The sequence below is a fragment of the Colossoma macropomum genome, unplaced genomic scaffold (assembly GCF_904425465.1).
Source record: "Colossoma macropomum unplaced genomic scaffold, Colossoma_macropomum, whole genome shotgun sequence".
NCBI lineage: Eukaryota > Metazoa > Chordata > Actinopteri > Characiformes > Serrasalmidae > Colossoma > Colossoma macropomum.
The window spans coordinates 43292-64399 of NW_023495335.1; the positions used below are offsets into that span (position 1 = coordinate 43292).

At 36.1% G+C, this 21108-nt stretch overlaps 1 protein-coding gene across 1 annotated transcript in view; it reads right to left on the reverse strand.

Moving 5' to 3' along the window:
- The window catches only part of LOC118801815 (E3 ubiquitin-protein ligase rnf213-alpha-like), a 56179-nt gene that overhangs the window by 25094 nt on the left and 9977 nt on the right, over positions 1–21108 (reverse strand). The window contains exons 7-17 of the mRNA XM_036562188.1: positions 20103–20282; positions 19870–19994; positions 19446–19606; positions 16745–16939; positions 13707–13888; positions 11970–12090; positions 10265–10359; positions 6563–6727; positions 5967–6121; positions 4811–4913; positions 2384–2489 (exon numbers count right to left, since the gene is read on the reverse strand). Coding sequence (XP_036418081.1) covers positions 2384–2489; positions 4811–4913; positions 5967–6121; positions 6563–6727; positions 10265–10359; positions 11970–12090; positions 13707–13888; positions 16745–16939; positions 19446–19606; positions 19870–19994; positions 20103–20282 — 1588 coding nt within the window. The remainder of the gene's footprint in view (positions 1–2383; positions 2490–4810; positions 4914–5966; positions 6122–6562; positions 6728–10264; positions 10360–11969; positions 12091–13706; positions 13889–16744; positions 16940–19445; positions 19607–19869; positions 19995–20102; positions 20283–21108) is intronic.

Here is a 21108-nt window from a genome sequence, read left to right on the forward strand (position 1 = left end):
TTTCTTGTTTCTGATTTGTCTCAGACTCAGTAGCATTTGTACTTGGACTTGGTCTCGCCAATTTTTTTTCTGATCTCAACCAAATTCAGCTACTATTAAAAAATTCATTTTTTCACAAGCATGTAAGAATTGGTCATTCCTGCTATTTCTTAATGTTTTAACTCGGTAAATCCATGTGCTGAAGTGATTTAAATCATTCTGTTGCAGATGTAACTAGCCGGGTTTGTGTAGCTGGAAACAGCTGTTGGGAGGAAAAAAACACTTTTTTACTTACTGGCTGTTGGTAAATGTTTATTTGTTTAAAGACACATTTTTGCACCTAGCTAGCTAACAGTATCTGTAGTCTATTATACTTTGTTAATCAGTGTTAAGTCGGTTAGTTATGGTAGGTAGGAAGACTGGACTTTACTAGTAGTTTGAAAAGCATGTTTAAAAATATTATTGCGTGGTACTGAACATGGCAGTAAAGCGTTGCACAGAGATACAATTTCACTAGTTTAAACCCTACTGTACTGTAATGTATTGTACAAGAGGGAGATGATCTAAGCATTTAAAAGGACAAGAAAGGTTATTGGTGTCATGTGTGAAGCATTATTGATTGATTTTCTAATTTAAAGGCTTTAGTTTGACATTCATTTCTGTCTGAAAAGAATCAGAAAACATCTTCAAATGATTTTGATGACAAACAAGGATTATTTGAAATAGCCAAGTAAATTAATAGAATTAGTCAAGAAAAAACGATAAGCTGTTATTTTTAATCACACTTTTTTCATATTTCATGATATGGGCATACTGGTTTTGAAAATTCTTTTACATTTTTCCAGTAAAATTACTACAAGAACATAAAGACTAACTAAGGTCTGGTCTTGAAGAGGGCTTGATTTCTGGGTTGTGGTCTTGACATGATCTCACTTTTTTTGAACTTGGACCCTTTCAGACTTGGTCTTGACTCAGTTTTGACTAGTCATGGTTTGGACTCAACAAAGGCGGTCTTGACTATAACCAAGCAGCTGTGCCAAGAAGAAGAGAAGATTTGATATGAAGATTTAATATTTGAGTGCACATCTAAGGCTTGGGTGACACTTTTTTAAATGTTCTTTTTTAGATTAAATAAACACTCAGCAGTAACATAGCAACAACATATCAATGATGTAGCAGCAGTGAATACATTCAGTAGATTATTACGAGGCTTTTATTAACTGTGTCAATAAAATATGTTTATAATCTGCTGAATTCAGCTGTTTTTCATTGTATTTGGAGAGTCCATATTCATATCTGTAGATATTTAACTTAAGAGGTCACTGAACATGTAACAGGTTTAATACAGACCATCTCAACATCCTCAATACGCTGTTATAGACACACTGCTGACACCATTCTGTAGAGGTTAGGATTAAGGTCAGTGTTAGGATTAGGTTTTGGGTTGAGGTTAAGGTTAGGTTTAGGATTGGGCCCATGATTAGGGTTGGGATTGGGTTAAGTTGGGTAGGTTTTGAGTAATGGAAGTAACACACAAGTCTACTTCATGTAACATATCAACAGTTTATCTACTTAATGTAAGTAACATATCAGCTGTACGTCTACAAGATATTTACTTCAGTGTATTCAGATGTTTCACTACTGCTACTTCACTGATGTTGTTTATGTGTTACTGATAATCTGTTGAGAGTTTATTAATCATCTACCAAGGACCACTCAGTGTTACCATGGCTTGATGTCACCTGTGATTCACTGGGACTAAGACTAACCTTTAACTCTGCATGTGCTTTTGCTTTTCAAAACTAAACATGCTGGATTTTAGTGATGTGCAGTGTTCACATGTCTTTTTTCCAGAAATAACATTGTGGCAGTGATGTGCCAACAAGGCGGTTATCATGCTAAACACGGTGTTGTAGTGGTCCTTTCTGCTGTAAAGATGACCACAGGCTATGGCAACTTTAGCACAGTTGTAGGCACTGAAGCCTTGCTGTGATTGATGAAGAAATCTGCCGACTCAAAGTGGCAGCAGTTGGTATCACTTTACTTACCTTAACTGTTTAGTTCTAATTTTACAGTGTCTTTTGGAAGGAATAAGAAATTAAACCATGTTTAAAGGGCTAACCAAAAATAATCCAGTGTAGCTCATAAGAATTTAGTGAATATACTTTTAGTGACCGACTGAAGAGATGAGTGCTTTAGAGTGTCAGTTAATGTTTTTATTAAGAGCAGGTCTACTGTGCATGCTCAGTGAATGTGAACCTGGTACACCTTCCCACCCTTGTGGTATTTACATGGTGCAAGGCATGAAATTAACAAAAGGAATTAATATAAAAAAACAAGATGTAGCCATAAGATGTAACAACAGTCTTTGTGCACCCATGAAAATAGTTTACAATTAAATTACCTCTGTGCAGCGAACCACCATGAAGTAGAACTCATCAGTGTTTTTTTGGTTAGATTTTACTGCTGCTTCAATGTACTTTTGCAGGTGTGGTGCCATCTGATCCATCCTGGTGGAAAAGGTGAAAATGAAATGAACATTAACATAAACCTTAACCTTAACCTTTTATGAGCAGTTTTTCAAGTGAAGTCCATGATGGGCCATAAGAACCCATTTTGGGTGTGATGTGAATGAGAACATGTGGCTAAATGATACAGAGCAGGCAGATTAAGCATTAACAGTATCTGTGACTTTGATTTTTTTCTTTGCTAAAATCATGTAAAGTACTGAATTTATTTGCTTCTGTTCTTTACTTGTTCCTAAACAATGAAGATAAAATATTGTTATGTAATATTTTTCTGAAGAAATGAGCTTTTTTCATTCATTATAAAAAAGGTTTGTGAGTCTAACCTAAAGCTTTTCTGAAAAAGTTGAGATGCAGTGCAAAATGTAAATAAAAACAGAATCTAATGATGTGCAAATCAATTTAACCCCATATTTAAATAAATAGTACAAAGACAACATATCAAATTTTGAAACTAAGAATTTTTTTTTTGGTAAAATATCTGCTTATTTTGAATTTGATGCCAGCAACACTTGCTAAAAAGTTGGGACAGGGCAATAAAAGACAAAACAAAAGGTGAAGTTGTTTTATGTTAAAAAGGACCTGATGGAACATCTCACAATTAGAGTAATTGGCAACATGTCAGTAACATGAATGGGTAATAAAGGCATCTCAGAGAGGCTGAGCACATCTGTGAAGGCACCATTAATGCTGAACAACATAAATAAGTTTTGCAGCAACACATCCTGCCATCCAGACAACATCTTTTTCAGGAAAGGCTTTGTTTATTTCAGCAAGACAATGCCAAACCACATTCAAAACATATTCCAACAGCATGGCTCCGTAGTAAAAGAGTCCGGGTGCTACGTTGGCCTTTCTGTAGTCCAGACCTGTCACCGATTTAAAACATTTGGTGCATTATGAAACAAAAACACTACAAAGGAGACCCTGAAATGTTGAGCAGCTGAAATCCAATATCAAGCAAGAATGAGAAAATCTTTCACTTTCAAAACCACAGCAGTTGGTCTCCTCACTTTCCAAATCTTTGCAAAGTGTTGTTAAAAGAAGAGATGAGATGCAACACAGTGGTAAACATGCCCACACAAACCTGTTCCCACTGTTTTGAAACATGTTTCTGGCTTTACATTTAAAATGGGCACCCATTTTTAAAAGTATTTTCAATGAGATATACAGTTCAAATGATTTGAACATTGTTGCATTCTGTTGTTATTTACATCTTACACAGCATCTCAGCAATGGGGTTATAAAAAAAATTAACAAGATAACAAGCAATACATGCTTTTAATAACACAATGAAAGTTAGGTAAACAACATTAATATTTATATATATTTCACAGTGTCATGGGTTCTGAAAGCAACTGAGGTTTAAAACCATGTAAACATTTTTATAAAAACAGTCTACATTTTTTTTTTAGTTAAGTTTTTTTCAGTTAAGTTTTTTTCCCGACAATTCAGGTTTTGGTATTTTAAAGTTTTGCACTTGAGTTTTTTATGCTGGGACACTGAGATATTGAGGTAATGGGTTTTGGTGAGGTTTTGGTCTTATTTGTGCAAACTATAAGCAAAATTACGTTGTATGTAAGATGCATTTTGAAATGCTACCTTGAGAAATTCTGTGCATAGGAAGTGCAAAATATGGTAAATAAATATATTGTTATTGTTTCAGTTCTTTTGGCTTTTTGAAATAAAAACATACGTCTGTATATCTCTAGTATAATTGTAAATTTTCAATTTACTTTTACAGCTGTTATGTAAAAGTAATTGAACCTTATTACTGTAAGTGTACGGCAGAATGCAGCTGCATCACAGTAATGTTATGGTCCAAGTGACTGTGAAGTCACAGTATACAGTTGCTATTTTACTGTTATTTACTGTTAATACGGTACAGTAAATTAGCGTAAAAGTAATGCAACTAGCAGACAGTAAGTGATTTTTTTAACAATGTACTATCCAGATGAATATTTTTTTCCTATGAAAAGCCTATCACTGTTTTCTGTGGAAAGACTCTCTTTAGGAAGAGTGGTAATGCTTTTTTTGTGAAATGGCCTGCCAAAACAACACTGACATGCAAAACAGGTTCTAATTATTAATGTACTTATTTCAACATTTCAATGTTATTTTGAAAGACTGTTTTGGTACTTATCCCTATTTACCCTAGTAGTTACATATCTCTTTGGAGATTGTACCACTCACCTAGTTAAGTCATCCAACTTAAGGGACTGTGAAAAAGTAAACATAGGTCTTTGACAATAATGTAGGTGTATGTAACAGATCTAAAACAGAAAGAGAAAGAAACAGATGAGTACCTGCTAGTGAGAAGTATTCGGAGCACTAGAGACTGCACAGCAGGACTTGGATCCATGAATTCATGAAATAGTGACAACTCTGTCATCTTTCTGGTGGGCGCATCTTGAATAAAATTAAGAAAGTAATTATTAAAGTAAAAACAAGATAATTACTAAAGCCTAAGCAAAGTATAACTAACCCATCCAATGATTTGTGGTACTGATGTTTATTTAAATCCTAAAGAATTACAACATAATAATCTTAAACAACATTATAGCGTCTATAGTTAACTATCATTAAAATAATAACTAGAATAAAAAAGTAAAAGAAAAGTGCATTTCCTGAAGAAAATGCAGAGCGGTTGCGCAGCTTAAACAATTTCCAGATGGTTGCTAGGGTGTGGCTAAGTTGTTCCTATGGTGTTGCTAGGTGGTTGTTTTTGCATCCCAGATTGTTGCTAGGTGGTTGCTATGGAATCCCAGATGGTTGCTAGGGTGTTGCTAGGTGGTTGCTAGGAGGTTGCCATGATATCCTAAGAGGTTGCAAAGGTGTTGCCCTGGTGGTTGCTATGGTATCCCAAGTGGTTGCTATGGTGTTGCTAGATGGTGGTCATGTATCTCAGGTGGGTGCTATAGTGTAGCTAGGTGGTTGTTATGGTGTCCCATGTGGCTGCTAGGGTGTTGCTTGGCAGCTGCTATGGTATCCCAGGTGGCTGCTAGGGTGTTGCTAGACAGTAGCTATGGTATCCCAAGTGACTGCCAAGCTGTTGCTAGCTGGTTGCTAAGGTATCTCAGGTGGTTGCTACACCTTGTCTTTTGCCCCCATTCCTTCTTATCGAAAAAATAATTGATTAATGATAACTGTATGGAAACTGTACGTTCAATAAAAAAAACATATACAAGCACACTACTAGTGATCAGACTGAACATTCCAGAACTGTGATATCTCAAACACTGCAAGACAAGCTAGCGGACAAAAATCTGGCAGAAAAATAAGAAGAACAAGAAGTATATACCATTGGATAACAACACTGTTGTGCATTGCTTTGTGAAGCGCTATTTAAAATTGCACATATTTTCAAAATTTGAACTTAAACAATTATGTGTTACTGTGTTTGTTATAAGTCATATGCATGATTGTAATTAATGAATGAATAATTCTATTAACAAGCAATACCTTTTCCTTTTGGGTTTCCTCTGACAAAATCCAGAAGCTGATTCACCACTCCCTCAGGTATTTCAGTGTTTTCTTTAATACAACACTTCAGTATGAACTCCACAAAAAATGAATTACAGTGACTTCGGAACTTGTTCATTTGAAGCATCGCCTCCCTAAATAAAAGAAGTCATAGAATTCAAATGCAATGAAATAGGAAAGAAGGAAATAATTCTGGATAAAAATAATGACAGCATTAGATTTAAAGCTTCTGTTGAGTTGAAATAAAAATAAAATAAAATCCACTGTTTTAAATACAAAGATGGAGCAATTAAAAGCTTAAGGGATGATCAAATTCTGGAGAGGAAATATAAATAATGTGCAGATTAATATTATCTCCAATATTCAAAAGTTTACCTTTGCCTTGCAAGCAATGTAATACACAGAATTTTATTAACAATGATTTCAAAGGGTTCTTGACACTTTTTTGTAACCTTTAATCACCACCTTTGTTAGTTGACTTGCATCGTTTTAATATTTATTTACAGTACTACCACAACTAAAATTTATAAATATTCAAATATTCAAATCTCAAATATTATCTTTTGTTTACATACCGTTTGCGAGGCGCACACTGTTTGTATGAGCTGCCGAAGTGCTGACTACATGTAAAACAATTCTTGTCCTTAATCACATCAATGCAGGACTTGCAAAAAATATGCCCACATGGTAATTCAACAGGATCGCTGAATTCATTTCCACAGGATGCACAATCAATTGTCCTTTAAGACATAAAAAAAGCTTAGTGCTTCTTTCACTAGCAGTTGAAAAATCAGCATTGACATTGACAGTGCCCATTAGTCCAGCACTAAATTCAATGTGGTTACATTTTATGTATTTTGAATAGCCACTGACACTGGGGCTGAGTACACTGCACTGATTCAGAAATGGAAGAAACAAGAAAATGACTGCTTTTTTTGTTTGTTTGGTTTAAGCCTAAAGCCTTGGGTATCCTACACAGTGCTGGATTTCTCAGTAAGCTGGATAACATGAGGCAAAAGTTAACGGCTGTACAACAGGAATGTTCCTTAGCTCTTCTCCTAGTGGACTTTCTTTTGGCAAATTGTAGTGAAATAACCCCTGGGTTATCTCTTTCTGGCTGATTTTTGCATTGATGTTTTGGGAGGGGGGATCATACACTAAAAGAGATGTATTCCGTAAAGCAAGATTACAGGTTACCAACTTTGGGTTTAAGTCAGGCTTATCCAAACCAAGAGACAGCTCTCTTTTAGATGTGTAGATTATGATTTTATGATTTCAACTATGTGTCTATCTGTGCAGAGAATGGCTGCCCTGCACATCCTGTATTCATTTGGATCTCCTTCAGATGTTCTTCATTTACATTCCACACTCACTCAGACATGTGGTAACCAATCAGCAACAAGCATGACATTCAGCATTTTGAGTTAATGTTGTTCTGTTTCTGAACTTATACTTAAGTGAATTTATAGTTTTTTTAAATTTGCTATTCCGTTCATGAATTTTCTGTCATGTTTCTCAATATTCTGTAGTGTTTTTGAATTTGCTTTTTTGTTTTTTGAATTTGCTGCTGTGTACCTAAATTAGCTGTTGTGTCCTTCAACTTGCTGCTGTGCTCCTAAATTTCCTGCTGTATTTCTGAATTTGCTCTCGTGTTTTAGAATTCTCAGTTGTGTTTCTAAATCTGCTGTTGTGTTTCTGAATTTACTGCTGTATTTCTGAATTTACTTTCTTGTTTTAGAATTTTGTGTTTTGTGTCTAATTTTGCTGTTGTGTTTCTAAATTGGTTGTTGTGTTTTTTAACTTTCTGTTGTGTTTCTGAAATTTGCTGTTGCATTTCTAAATAGGCCCTTTTCACACTCTGATGCTGTGCCAGTTGTTTCAAAACATGGAAATAAGGCACTTCCCAAGATGTCTTGAGGACCTTCCTCACAGTGAGTGATGTACACCAATTTATACAAGAATATACAGTGGCCTATTTACAGTACAATTAAAACACGCGGCAAACTCCTAAATGCGCTGCAAATTCAGAAAACACTTTTATAAAAATGGCTACACTGAGCTACATTTTACAAACACACTGCAAATAAAGAAAACACAAACAACTTCAGTCAGTCACAACACAACGGAAGTGAGCCACAACACAACGGAAATGTTTCTGGAAGACTCAAACGGGATGGACTATCTATGATGGAAAATCACTGACAGAAGTGGAGAAGACCACAGATACTCACAAAGTTCATGGTTAACCTGACTGGATAGTTTGCCGTCTGACTTGTAGCTGTACTGTAGGAGTTCTCTGGTATTACTAGTTTTAGTAAAACTTGTACAGTTACAGTCTAAAGCTGATTCCCATTACGCTACAGTGATAGTCTTAATCTGCTCAAATAAAAGTTAACTTACTCTGACCGGTGAATTTAAAACCAAGAATTTAAAAGTGTGAATGGCTCCTGTCTGAGTGTCCTCCAGAAACACACAGTTGCAGTGTGTACAAATTTGCAGCGCATTTGTAAAATACAGCTCCCCTCTTGTCATTTTGATGAAAGCTCGTTTTTTATTTGCAGTTTGTTGTGTCTTCTCAGCCACTGTAGAGGTCATAATGAGGGCCAGATCATATAGAGCACTGCGGAAGAATGACAAACCTCATAAAGTACAGGTTTGAAGAGAGAGCTGCAGCTGCAGTGTTATTGTACTGAGTTGGCTAATCAAAGACATCAATTACTAGCACTATCCAACAAATGAGTTTAAATCTTCAGGTGCAATGCTTTGTTAGGTAAAGCTGCTTTTGCAATATTAGTAAACTGCTAGACTTTGAACTTCTGAAGTCTTATTCAAGTGTTCGGTTCCATCTTAAACGGTGCTGCAGTTACATTTTGGCACCTGCACGCTATTTTAGGTGACTGCTGCATTGTTATCCTGGCTGTAAACATCTGTTCCAAGTCGTGTGGATGCTCTTGAATGAACAGATTCTTGAATCTTGGGCTTTTGAAAGTTATTCCAAAGGAAAAAGCAGAGTACAGGACCCCCTCTGAGCATGAATCGACCTGAAGGAGTCTTATAAACATCACTCTCGGCAAAGTGATGGCTGCAGACATGAACACTGTCATTTACTCTATATTAGGACCCTCTATCCTTTGGATTGACTGGATCCATTTTGATCTTAATGTGTACTTGGTCGGAAATTTAGGAAATTACAGGTATGGCTATTTTTGTTTGGAGGCACTGAGAAATGAAAAACATTGAAAACTGGACAGCACCATTTGTTTTGGCTTGACTGGAAACAACTTGCTAATAGAAACCAAAGATAGTGAAACCCTCAACATGTGAAAAGGGTCCATTGGTTACGGCACATTTTAGATTTCGTTTTATTTTTTCACAGTGTGCTCAACTTCTGAATAAATTGAAATTGTGCACTAAAATTAGCACAGAAATGCTATATTTAAGCTTTTTCTCTGTAGAGAATGTGTTAATTTTTGTTAAAATCAACAAAACTTGAACTTTGATTGGAGGTATTCAAATTTACATATGACTGTAACAGAGTTGTTAATGATTTGGGGTTTTCACAGTGCGTTTGTATGGAAGAGATGGTGCTCGCATTCAAAGTTTTGAGTATTCCAAAGCAGTGAATCATTTTCTGAAGCAATTGGGGAGATTACCTCAAAGCTTCAGTAGGATTTATTTCTCCCATTACTAATTTTTGCTTTGTTTACTATGTAGTCTGAAGTGAGTTACGATGTAGAAGTGAGATTAATAATGAATTTGTGTTATTTTAAATGCTGTGTTCCACTAAAACTGCAAAAAAATAAATTGCTGTAAATGAAACCACACAATGAAAAAATACAAAATAAATAAATAAACATTTTTAAAAAGCTGCTTTCTCATTTCTTCACTTTGGGATTCAGTGCAAGAAACATACTACTAACATGTACATGGCCAAATGTACCGGACTTGTTCAGAAACATCACATTTTTCCAAGTTTACACTGAAAGAGGAGAATTAAAATAACTGCAAACAAAATACACTGGCCACTTATTAGGATATAACACTAGACATTAATGTATTCTATAATGTGGTGCTCCCACTGGGTGCTCTTCTTTAGAATTTGAGATATGTGGGTTACACTTGTGTAGTGGCTTTAGAGAACAAATTAAAACAGCAAGATACTGTCTGCTACTTTTTACTAATTAACCATGGGACACTGCCACAAAATCTGTTAATAATTTAACAGGTTTATGTTCAAAAACAATTGTTTCACTGGATTATCAGAAATACAAACTTACAGATAAGTTTTGCAAGCATTGGTGTTGCATTGCTTCAGAACACGTGTGACTTCCGTGAAGGTTTGTGCCATGTCCATGTCTTTCTTTAGAATCCGCTGGGATGCAATAAAGGGGAAATCATAGTTTTATGTCACACTCCCTCTCAAAGTGTCCTCCGTAAAACAATCATAATTATATAAAAACATTCCTTCCTCCATCAAATGAAAGAAAAACATCAACAAAATTCCTCAAAATAAACCTTCAGAATTAAAATAACCACAAACAAAATAAACTGGCCATTTATTGGGAATTGGAAAGTTATTCACAAGAAATACTCTGAACAGGTATATTATGTTCCTGCAAGAACAAGCAAGATTAGTCTACTTAGAAAGAACCATGGATTGGATAGATTTAGGTTCCCTGGGGCTTTAATGCCATAATAACTGTGTCACTATCTTTTTATTGTTTCATTAAAGCTTGTTCCTTCCCAGCATCTAACATTGCTCTGAAAAGCTCTAGTGTTAGCTTTGGCATTAGGGAAATTGAAGGGGTAGCTTCCGTCACTAAAACCTCCTCCTTATTAGACATGAGATGTGGCACTTCAACACTGAGTAATTAAACAATTTCCCTTATTTGATTAATGTAAACTTGGTTTCCTGAATCCTTTCTTGTTCACTTTAAATTGCCCCACTTTCATATTTCATCAGTTCTCAAACATGTATGTCTGCACAGAACATAAGGTAAGGCCAGTTCACTTTTGAATGAAAAATGTTTCAGATGCACAACACTGTTTCTGAAAAAGCTGGGATGCTGTGCAAAATGTAAATAAAAAGGGAATGCAATGATGTGCAAATCATTAAACTACAGCAATTTGTCTCCTCAGTACCCAAATGATTACAGAGTGTTGTTAAAAGAAGAGGTGATGCAACACAGTCCCAGCTTTTGTGAATAAAAAATGCTGGCATCAAATTTAAAATGGGCATATTAAAAAAAATTAAATTACTAAATTTTAACATTTGATATGTTGCTTCTGTACTATTTCAATTAAATATATGGTTTAAAAGATGTGCACATTATTGCATTCTGTTTTTATTTACTTTTTGCCCAGTGTCCCATCAGGTTGTGCTTCTAAATTTGACTTTGTACTACAGAATGTCTTAGTCTGTTAGCACAGGTTTTACACATGTTAAAAGGTAGTCTGAACTGAAAGTTTGATGAACATATGAACATAGCAACAATAACTAAGGGAGGCATGACTTTCTCAGAATTTTGCAAATCGTCAATTGACACCCTTTCATTTAAGATGAATTTAAAAAGTTCAGGTTAGGTAAAATGTACTACAAAATGCTTTATATATATATATATATATATATATATATATATATATATATATATATATATATACCATGCAAACATTTTATAATCTCACTGGACACATACTTTTTTCCAAAATTTGAATATGTTGAGAACTTATTTCCCTTAACCATCACAACAAATTTATTACTTGAAGAAGTCAGAACAGATTTTACATGACCATCCCTTTTTTGAACCCACCTCTAATAATTCTTAAATTAAAATAATTCTTAAATTTCTTAGATTGAAGCTTCTTTGAAATATTCTTTCGCTGTGACATGCTTTGTAGCGTGTCCCTATGTACCTTTTCGAGCCCTTTCCAAAAATGTACTGGGTGGCTTGTGTGTTGCTCCTGGCTTTCCATACTGTTTACCTTTGAGAAGTGGATGAAGTTCTTCGTAATAATACCTAGAAGTTTCTCCTCCATTTGGGTTTCATCTTGTAATAAGTTATCCATTAGCAGATAGACCACTTGTGTACTATGCCACAGACGCCTATTGGGAAACAAAAAAAGAGTCTTAGGGACAGATTTACTAAATGAGGTATTTATTGCTAACAGTCTACAGAAACTTTGTGCTGATGGGGTGGCCAATTTAGCAAGTTATCTACTAAGAATTTACATGAAAATCAACATGTATGAAAGCCTGTTTCCATCAAGAAGGAGGAAGACAGTTTTTACCCTTCTCTGTTTCTGGTTCAAATTGTGACTTGTTTTCTTGAGATTAAGTCAAAAATAGTAGTTGTTACTTGTCAGGAATGTACACTTATAATAATAATGAAGTGCCAGAATTGGTTCTTTGTGAGATGCCATAGTAGAACTATGTTTGGCTTCTCAGCCTTCACACTTCACACTCATGCATCTCACTTACAAAACAGATTCTCTTAAGAGAGTTGAAGAACCTTTTTACAGTTCAAAGAACCTCTAAATAATTTAGGAAGAACCCTAACATTTTTCAAGAGTGTACATGATTATTTCAGTACAATAAGTCACTTATCAACATCTAGAGAAATGTAGTTTCCAAACACAGGGCTGGAGGGTACTGATGTTTTCAGCTGAATTCAGTGCATAATACTTTTGGAAACTGTGCAATATTATGCAATCCCTGTTTAATGTCACTGCGTGCATCATGGCTGTTTGGAAGTGTATAATTTTAAACTTGTGGTGAGAGTAATCTCTTAGTTCCATGCAATACATCAAAATCTGTGACATTTCTATCACAGTGTACAGAAGCCTCAGTGCACACAAAGTAGCAAAGTACGGAGCTTTAGTAATTTTGGGTTTGCACAGTTTCAGTCTGTTCTTCTAACAACTGATTAAAAAAGAACGATCAGATCACTTTTTAGGCAAAACCCTCTCTTTGACAGCGTTGTAAAATACTTCCAAAGTATTAAGAAATAATAGTTTGAAACACCATTTGTAAAAACTAACTGGTTAAGGTTTTTATTTTCTTTATAAATTTAAAAATAATGTAACATGTCAGGTGTTTACACATTTTTTCCCTGCAAATAAATAAAAAACTCTCCCTTTTCTGTAAGCACAAACAATGGCAGCCAAATTAACAAAATAAGACAAACTTTTCATAGTTGATAAAGAACTTACAGCAGTATTTTCTATCAGCCTCAGTAAATCAGAAGAAGTGCTTTATTATAACAATTTCCTTTCAGTGTTTTGCATTTTGAGCGGAAACTATAAATGCATAGGTAATGAGGCAAAAGTGCAAAAGAGCAATGGCCACCACTTTGACGGTATTATGAGCACTAAAAGACCGCTGTGCCTATTTAGTAAATCATGACAGCCACTTTTTAAAGTGAAAATAGGATTTGATGGCACAAAACCTTTTTTTTAATTAAATGTTTCTGTCTAGCATGTTTTCCTGTGTGAATGCTTAATTTTGAATTTTCATTTTTATTTACAAAAATAGCTAAATATAATACCTATTTTTTATGCATAGTAATCTCCTATGTGTAGTGATTTGATCATTCTCATCAATCCTGAAATGCTTTTCTTCTTTTTTCTTTTCTTTTTTTTCCTTCCAATTTTCTCCCATTATAGCCAATTCCATCCTCTGTAGGTTGTATCATTGGACATAAACAAATAAACAGTTTTTACCTGATGTTTTGGATCAGTTCCTCTCCTCTTGTGCCATGCTGTCGGACCAGAGAATCCTCTGACACAATCAGCTCTACTGACGTAGACACTGACTTCACTTTGTTAAGCCAATCCTGGCAACTAGCGTAGCTCTTCAGCAAGTCGTTGCTGGGTTGAAGTTTCTCCAGTAAAAGGTGCATTGCCTGTGGAAGAGTATTAACATTTAACACACACACACTTCCAGTTCTCACTTCCAGTTTTGGGAACCCAATATCTTGCACAGTTTAAGCTGTCCCTACATACCAGCTCCACCTCATCAGCTAATTATCAAGCTCTCTGGGTAGGATGCGATGCTCAGGACTGGAGTTGAAAACTACTATTTATAACAATGTAATGCATTACAAGCTATTCTTTGCCATGTCTTCTGTGTCTAAATTTGAGAACGTTATAAAGCATCAAAACATATACTTTTACCTTATCTTAAAGAATTCATTATCCTTAGAAAACAGACATCGTAAAAAACAAACATGTTGCACCTGATTTTTACCGCCTTAAAAGTTTAGTCATTAAAATCTGAAGAGCTGAATGAACTATTTGTTGAGCTATTATGTGCTCAACTCCATATTTCACAACTCACACAGTACTATCTGTGCTCTTTATAAGCTTTAAAATGAAGAGATTGTCAAAGCTAACTTCAGTACAATTTAAATTTGAATTTCAGTTGAAAGGGACAAAGTCTGGAACATTTAATTGGAACTTTTATTGATCCACTTATAAGGGAAATTGGTCATTTTGCTACCCAGCCCAGTCTACGAGCAGTATACTGTCATCAGCAGAGGTTAAGTGCTTTGGCCCAAGGGCACAACAAGCATCAACTAGTCAACCATCTGGGTAACTATTTTATTTGTAACTTTGCAATGCTTTGATGACCAAAAGAAAGATGCTTGTTCAATTTTGTATAGAAAACACTGTTGAATATGAAAGTACAAGTACTAAACTCAATTCAATAAGGAGTTCAGTGTTGGTGTAATTACTCAAAAAAGGCAGTTTGTTATAAATTACTAATTACCTACTTACATACACACTGTAATAATCTCATCTGCGTTACTCTTTAAAACCCTTACAAATCTGTATCAGCTGAAAACTACAAGGCAAAACCCAGCTGCTCCTCCATTTTAAACAAAATAGTCAGTCAACATAAACATTGTGTAATAAGGCACCCGATAATACTAAGAGAAATCCAAATTATGTTTCTGAGAGAAATACAAAATACCTGCTCTAGTTTACCTTGCTACATTCATGTTGGGATTCCCGAATATGAAAGCATGTGAAAGAGACCATGCTACCTAACCACTCTTACACAGCTAGGCCATGGAGATAACATCGCAGTCATGTTGCAGTTCTACAAAACTGAATTTTGCTGCTCATTTACAACCAAGTTGGTCCCGGTCAAAGGATACTCTCCTTTTAAACAGTACACGCTAAGAAAACAGGTAAATATTTCATAAAAATCAGAACAGCATGTCATGCTAACATGTCTCTGGGTCAATACATTATTGGGAAAATATATATATATGAACATACCCAAAATTGGATTTGAGCTGCCTAATCATCAAAGCCTTGATGATTAACAAATGGGTCAGCTGGTATGTTAAGTAAGGTAAATAGGTTACACTTTAACCTAGTAATGAAAATTAATTAATTGATGCTATGTTTGAATTTCTCGTCTGTGCAATTTTTGGCTCAAAATGAAAATGCAGTTTTACCGTTTTTTTTTATTTGGCATAGTAGTATTGAAATTTCATTTAAACAGAAATTTAGACACTTTGTAACTAGCTTCATTTAAATTAAAATGCCTTTCCAGAACTGTTTGCAGTAATGTTTCAAAATACACACTAGCACACTATACACTAGCACTTATTCATGCATTCCTCCAAATCTGAGAACTACACTTCCCAGAACTCTCTTGGAGATCACGTGGCCGCAGATCAGCTAATAACAACAACCAATCAACACTCTCCCTCACCTGAATACTAATCTGTTACACCTGTTTTGCTTTTCATATGAGCCTAGTCAATTAGTATATAAGCCTGGACTTTTATCTTAGCAAATTGTGAGGTATTGCTTAATTTCCTTGAGCTACCAAGTGTTCTACATTTGTATCTGGACTGTGTTTTTTGAACTTTCGACTCTGATTTTTGACCTTTTGATCTTGGTTGCCTGACCCTGTCATGTTTTTCCTTGTGTCTTTTTGGATTGTTTTAGATCTGACCTGTGCATGTTTTTTGACTACAAGCTTGGATCACATTTCAAACAGTAAAACCTTTTAATTTAACCACATCCGTGGGCATCTGTGCAGTTGTGTTGCGTTACACACTCTTTAATAATACATTTGAAATTGCATTATCGACGAGACAAACAAGTAAGTAAGATATCAAAATTCAAATGTAAAAGGGGGAACAGTGCCTCTCCTTATCTGCTATTACACACTCTTGTCTACTGCACTCATTCTTTGGCAAAATGGCTTTGAAAATGCATTCGAACCAACTACATTTTAATTTTCACAGACATCTACTTGTCAATCATCCCGTCAGGGCAGGGCCAAAAGCTTGCTTATCAGGAAACGCTTTATCTGCATCATGGTGGCCAAAGAGTTTACAGTTATTCTTATAGTAGCAGATGAGGTGAAGCATGATGCTTACTGTCTTTTGCTAGTTTCTTTTTTTTTCAAGTTTTTGGCCCACCTTAAATGATGCAGCACTTACATTCTGGTGCCTAAATGTGCCCAAATGTTACTGCAACACTGTTTAAGGTAGAACAAAAAATTCAAGCAGAAAGCTAATTTCAGCCTTGTTTCATGAACTGAAAGCAATGGCTGAAAGACTAGGCGAGTGGTAATGCCCGTCATACAGATTCCAATTGATACCATGTAGTGATATCTTCGACAGAGCATCAGATGTGGATATTGCTCTGCCATCAGCTCACCTGCTAATATGCATTTTTAATATTTTTTCTCATCTTTGTTGTATAATGTTACAAGAAAAAGACAACTTTGTTACCTCAGTTGCCTCTTTTACATCTCCAGTGTTGATCATGTCCCCACACTGCTCTGATAATTTGCGGAAGATTTGGTGGTTGTCACGCATCCCTTCATATGTCACATGCAGCCAAACTAGGGAAACATCATTTGGTTCTGCTTGCGTCAAGTCTTTGTAGACATTTTTGGAAAGTTCCACTAAAGAGACAGAAATAGTCTGAAACAAAACAAAATTCATACCAATGAATTTGAAGGAACAAAATGATGAACTCAGCATCTCAAAGGAAAAAAAAAACAGCAAAATTTAAAAAACTGTATGGCTTAATAAATCACAGACAAGTACCGACCAAAGGAGCCTTCTCATATGTTTATTTGTGAATGCTTGTACTTTGGTTTTGTATGGTTCACATTCACATTTTAACTAGTTTTGTAAATATGGAGCATAACAGAATTCTTAAATCATTGGACTGTTTTTTTTTTCTTCTTCTTCACATTTCAGTGCAGAGGTCAATTAACTTGACTTCTGCAAGGTAACACCTCTGTGATCTCATAGAGCTTAAACCACGATGGCCTTTGTGTTTAAAATGACAAACCCAAAATAAATCAGCAATAGCTCTGCAACATATCTACATTTAAAATCCTATGCATAGGGAGCACCATGGAGGATGCAGATTAAGAGTTTTCTATAAACATCACTAGGTTAATTCTAAATTAAAGATGAAATAACATTACTGTAACAATATGCCAGTAGATGCTGATGCAGCTAAATAATTTCTACAACTTTTGCAAAAAACAGAAGAGATACGCACTGAAGCACAACACTCCTACAGCCATTTCAGTTAGGGCAGTACTGTGTGGCTTTTCCATATGCAACATTTGGACAGAATGCACCAACTGGAAAGCTTGCAACCTCTAGTATTTCACAGTATTACTGTCTGTGCAAGCAAACATACAATAGGTGAAGGAAAAAAAAATAATTTGGACAATAGTGAATGTGATTAAGACCTCAGTTCCAATCGCAATCTGCCACACCTGCTCCAACAAATTAACCTTTTCAGAGGAGCCCTGACTGGCTGTATCAAGTGCATCAGTGTTAGCAGGGGTGCTTTAACATGTCTGTGGGCCCTACGCATCTAGTTACACACAGAACCCTAAACTCAAAATCTTTGTTTTTATTGAAGATACACTGCGATCCAGCACTGTCATTCATCATCTCTATGACTGCAAGAATTTAAACAAAAAAAGCTGAAGATAGTTTCTTATCTGACAGGTTCTTTTTAAAATTCTACGTTTCACCTTAAATGGTGCCACAGTTGCATTCTGGTGCATGAAAGTTCTACACTAATTCATTTAGAACAGAAATTTGCACTGAACTTGAAACGAACTTTGCGCTTTGTCCAGTCTGTCCTATGACACTTCCCCAGTGGTGTGCGGTACAGTTCACAAGGTAAAATCATCAGCATCATCAAAACAGCTTAGGTCTAAGACAAGCTATAATCTATTGTCTGATTTAGTGGCGTAGGCAGAAGTAAATGTTTAGGTAAGCCTGTGAAAAAGTGGGTAGGCCAACTTGGTCGACGCAATTTTCAAACGTACAGACCCAAAGAAGAGGACATGACTGAGATAAAATCAGACACATGATTTTAGCAAAAATTAGGAAAAACAACACAGCTAACACAGTCAACACAACTTAAAAGCCTTAACCTAATTAATGTACGTAAAGCATACTGCCACAGTGGGCATGAAAAAGGTTAATGGTCCATTCATGTCTCACCTTTGATGTACTGAATTAACATTAGATGTTTGCTTGGACATTTGACAAGTGTATTGTAACTACCAAATTCACAGAAAACTAACAATGACGATGGTAGAAAGCTACATACTCCATGGGATGGAATATCAGTTTTAAACCACCCTGGTTACGTATCTTTTAACTGGAGCTGGAGCTTCAAATTCAAACATTGGTGTGCTGATAATGAACTGAGCTTGAGGTAAGGTCAGATAGCACCAGTTGTTATGCAGTGATTGGAGGGCTTATAAAGCAAATGGAGCTTGGCGGAGAGCGTAATAATTTGATTCACCATAACACAGTGACAGCACTCACAGAATACACATCATATTTCATTATTTTACAAAGCCTCCTCAAGAACTATTCATTCCCAATTTGATTGGGTAGGTCTGTTGTCAGTCTGGGTTGATGGAATATATACAGACACAGGGAAACAGCCTACAGCAGTAACCAGACACCTAGACTGAAAGGTGAGTAGAGGAGGCCAAAGACTGACCTGTTGCTGCGTTATTCTGAGCGTACTTTCCCTTTCCCTCTAAACTCCACCCTTCTTTCTGTGGTGCTATACTGTTATGTTGTTACACTGCACTGTACTGCATCCACACATCTATGCAGCTACAGGTTTTGAAGCTATTTTAGCTATCCCTGCCTTTTCCTCTTCATTGTATTCTACCAAATATCTGTACTGTTTAGTGCCCTTGCAATGATTTACTCTTACTTGTCTGGCATGCTATGTGCAATACTTCCTTCTTGTATGTGTAATACACCCTCCCATCCTAAGTTGTCTGTAGAATTTTTAACTCATACACTATATAAGCTACAGACATAAGCTATATTTTTGAAATACTAAGTGGTGTTCAGGCATGTTGATGAATGTCTCTCATTTAGTGTGTAAAACTGTGTGATTATTTTTTATGAAATATGAAATACTAACCTGATTGACTTTAGATGGACATTCAGGCATAGACATCCTCACCAGGTCCTCTGCATACATTTTGAAAAGTGAGTGTGTGCTTTTTATGCCATAGAGCCAGGGGAATTTGAGCAATTCTTCACATTTTTGTATTGTTTCCAGTTTAGACATTGATGAGATTCCTGACAGGTGCAAACATAAAAACAACTCAATAATGTTAATTATGGTCACTTTCGTACTATCTCTGGGGTCCTTATCTTCATTATATTATATTATATATTATATATTTTTATATTTAAAATAAATAAACAAACAAATAAATACGCTAGATAAAAAATCCAGCCCCAGGAACAAAATGGCAATATAAAGTGTCTGTACAATCGCAGAAATTTTTGTGTGACCATTGTACACAATATGAGTAATACAAAATAAAGCACAGCAGTACCTGGCAGATTGTGGACCTGTCTCCAGATCTGGTCAAATCTTGCTTTCACCTCCCAACTGAATGGGAATCTGCATGAAACGGTTGCTTCCTTTGCATTACTTGTAGACAGAACAGAGTAGGATAGTCTGTGAAGAAAAACAAGCTCAGTATATATCAATGTCAGCCGGTACCAGACAGTTCCTTTCAAAGATAGCATTCGTTATTAGTTCAATGCAAAAATGAAGGGGTTTTACTTTGGCAAAACCGGAATACTCAAGAGATCTTGATTCTGAAAAATCTTCATCCACAAGTCAGTTTTTTCAGGTTGCTGCCCAGTGGTCACATGATCCAAATTATTATCTCCATCCACAACTGCAAAGACTTGGGCCATGGCAGATGCCACTGCATCCTCCATTTGAATCCACAGAACATGTCTTAAAAAGATCACAACAAAGCATTATGACACATCAGCATGACACACAGCTCTAAAAACTTAAACATAATTGTAAATGTACATTATGGTAGAAGTGAACTTCCTAACCTCCTGCAACAGTTTTAGTATTTAATCCAGTTTTAATTTCTCCTTACTACAGTATTTTTAACTAGTAGCAGGGACTGGCTAGATTCATTTAGAGCGGGAACTGGCTGGATTCATTCAGAGCAAGCACTGGCTGGATTCATTCAAAGCGAGCACTCTGGATTCATTCAGAGCGAGCAATCTGGATTCATTCAGAGCGAGCACTCTGGATTCATTCAGAGCGAGCACGGGCTGGATTCATTCAGAGCGAGCACTGCATGGATTCATTCAGAGCGAGCACTGCATGGATTCATTCAGAGCGAGCACGGGCCGGATTCATTCAGAGCGAGCACTCTGGAATCATTCAGAGCGAGCACTGGCCGGATTCATTCAGAGCAAGCACTGGCTGGATTCATTCAGAGCGAGCACTCTGGAATCATTCAGAGCGAGCACTGGCTGGATTCATTCAGAGCGAGCACTCTGGAATCATTCAGAGCGAGCACTGGCCGGATTCATTCAGAGCGAGCACTCTGGAATCATTCAGAGCGAGCACTGGCCGGATTCATTCAGAGCAAGCACTGGCTGGATGCATTCAGAGCGAGCACTCTGGAATCATTCAGAGTGGGCACTGACTGGATTCATTCAGAGCAGGCACTGGCTGGATTCATTCAGAGCAGGCATTGGCTAGATTCATTCAGAGCAGGTATTGGCTGGATTCTTTCAAAGCAGGCATTGGCTAGATT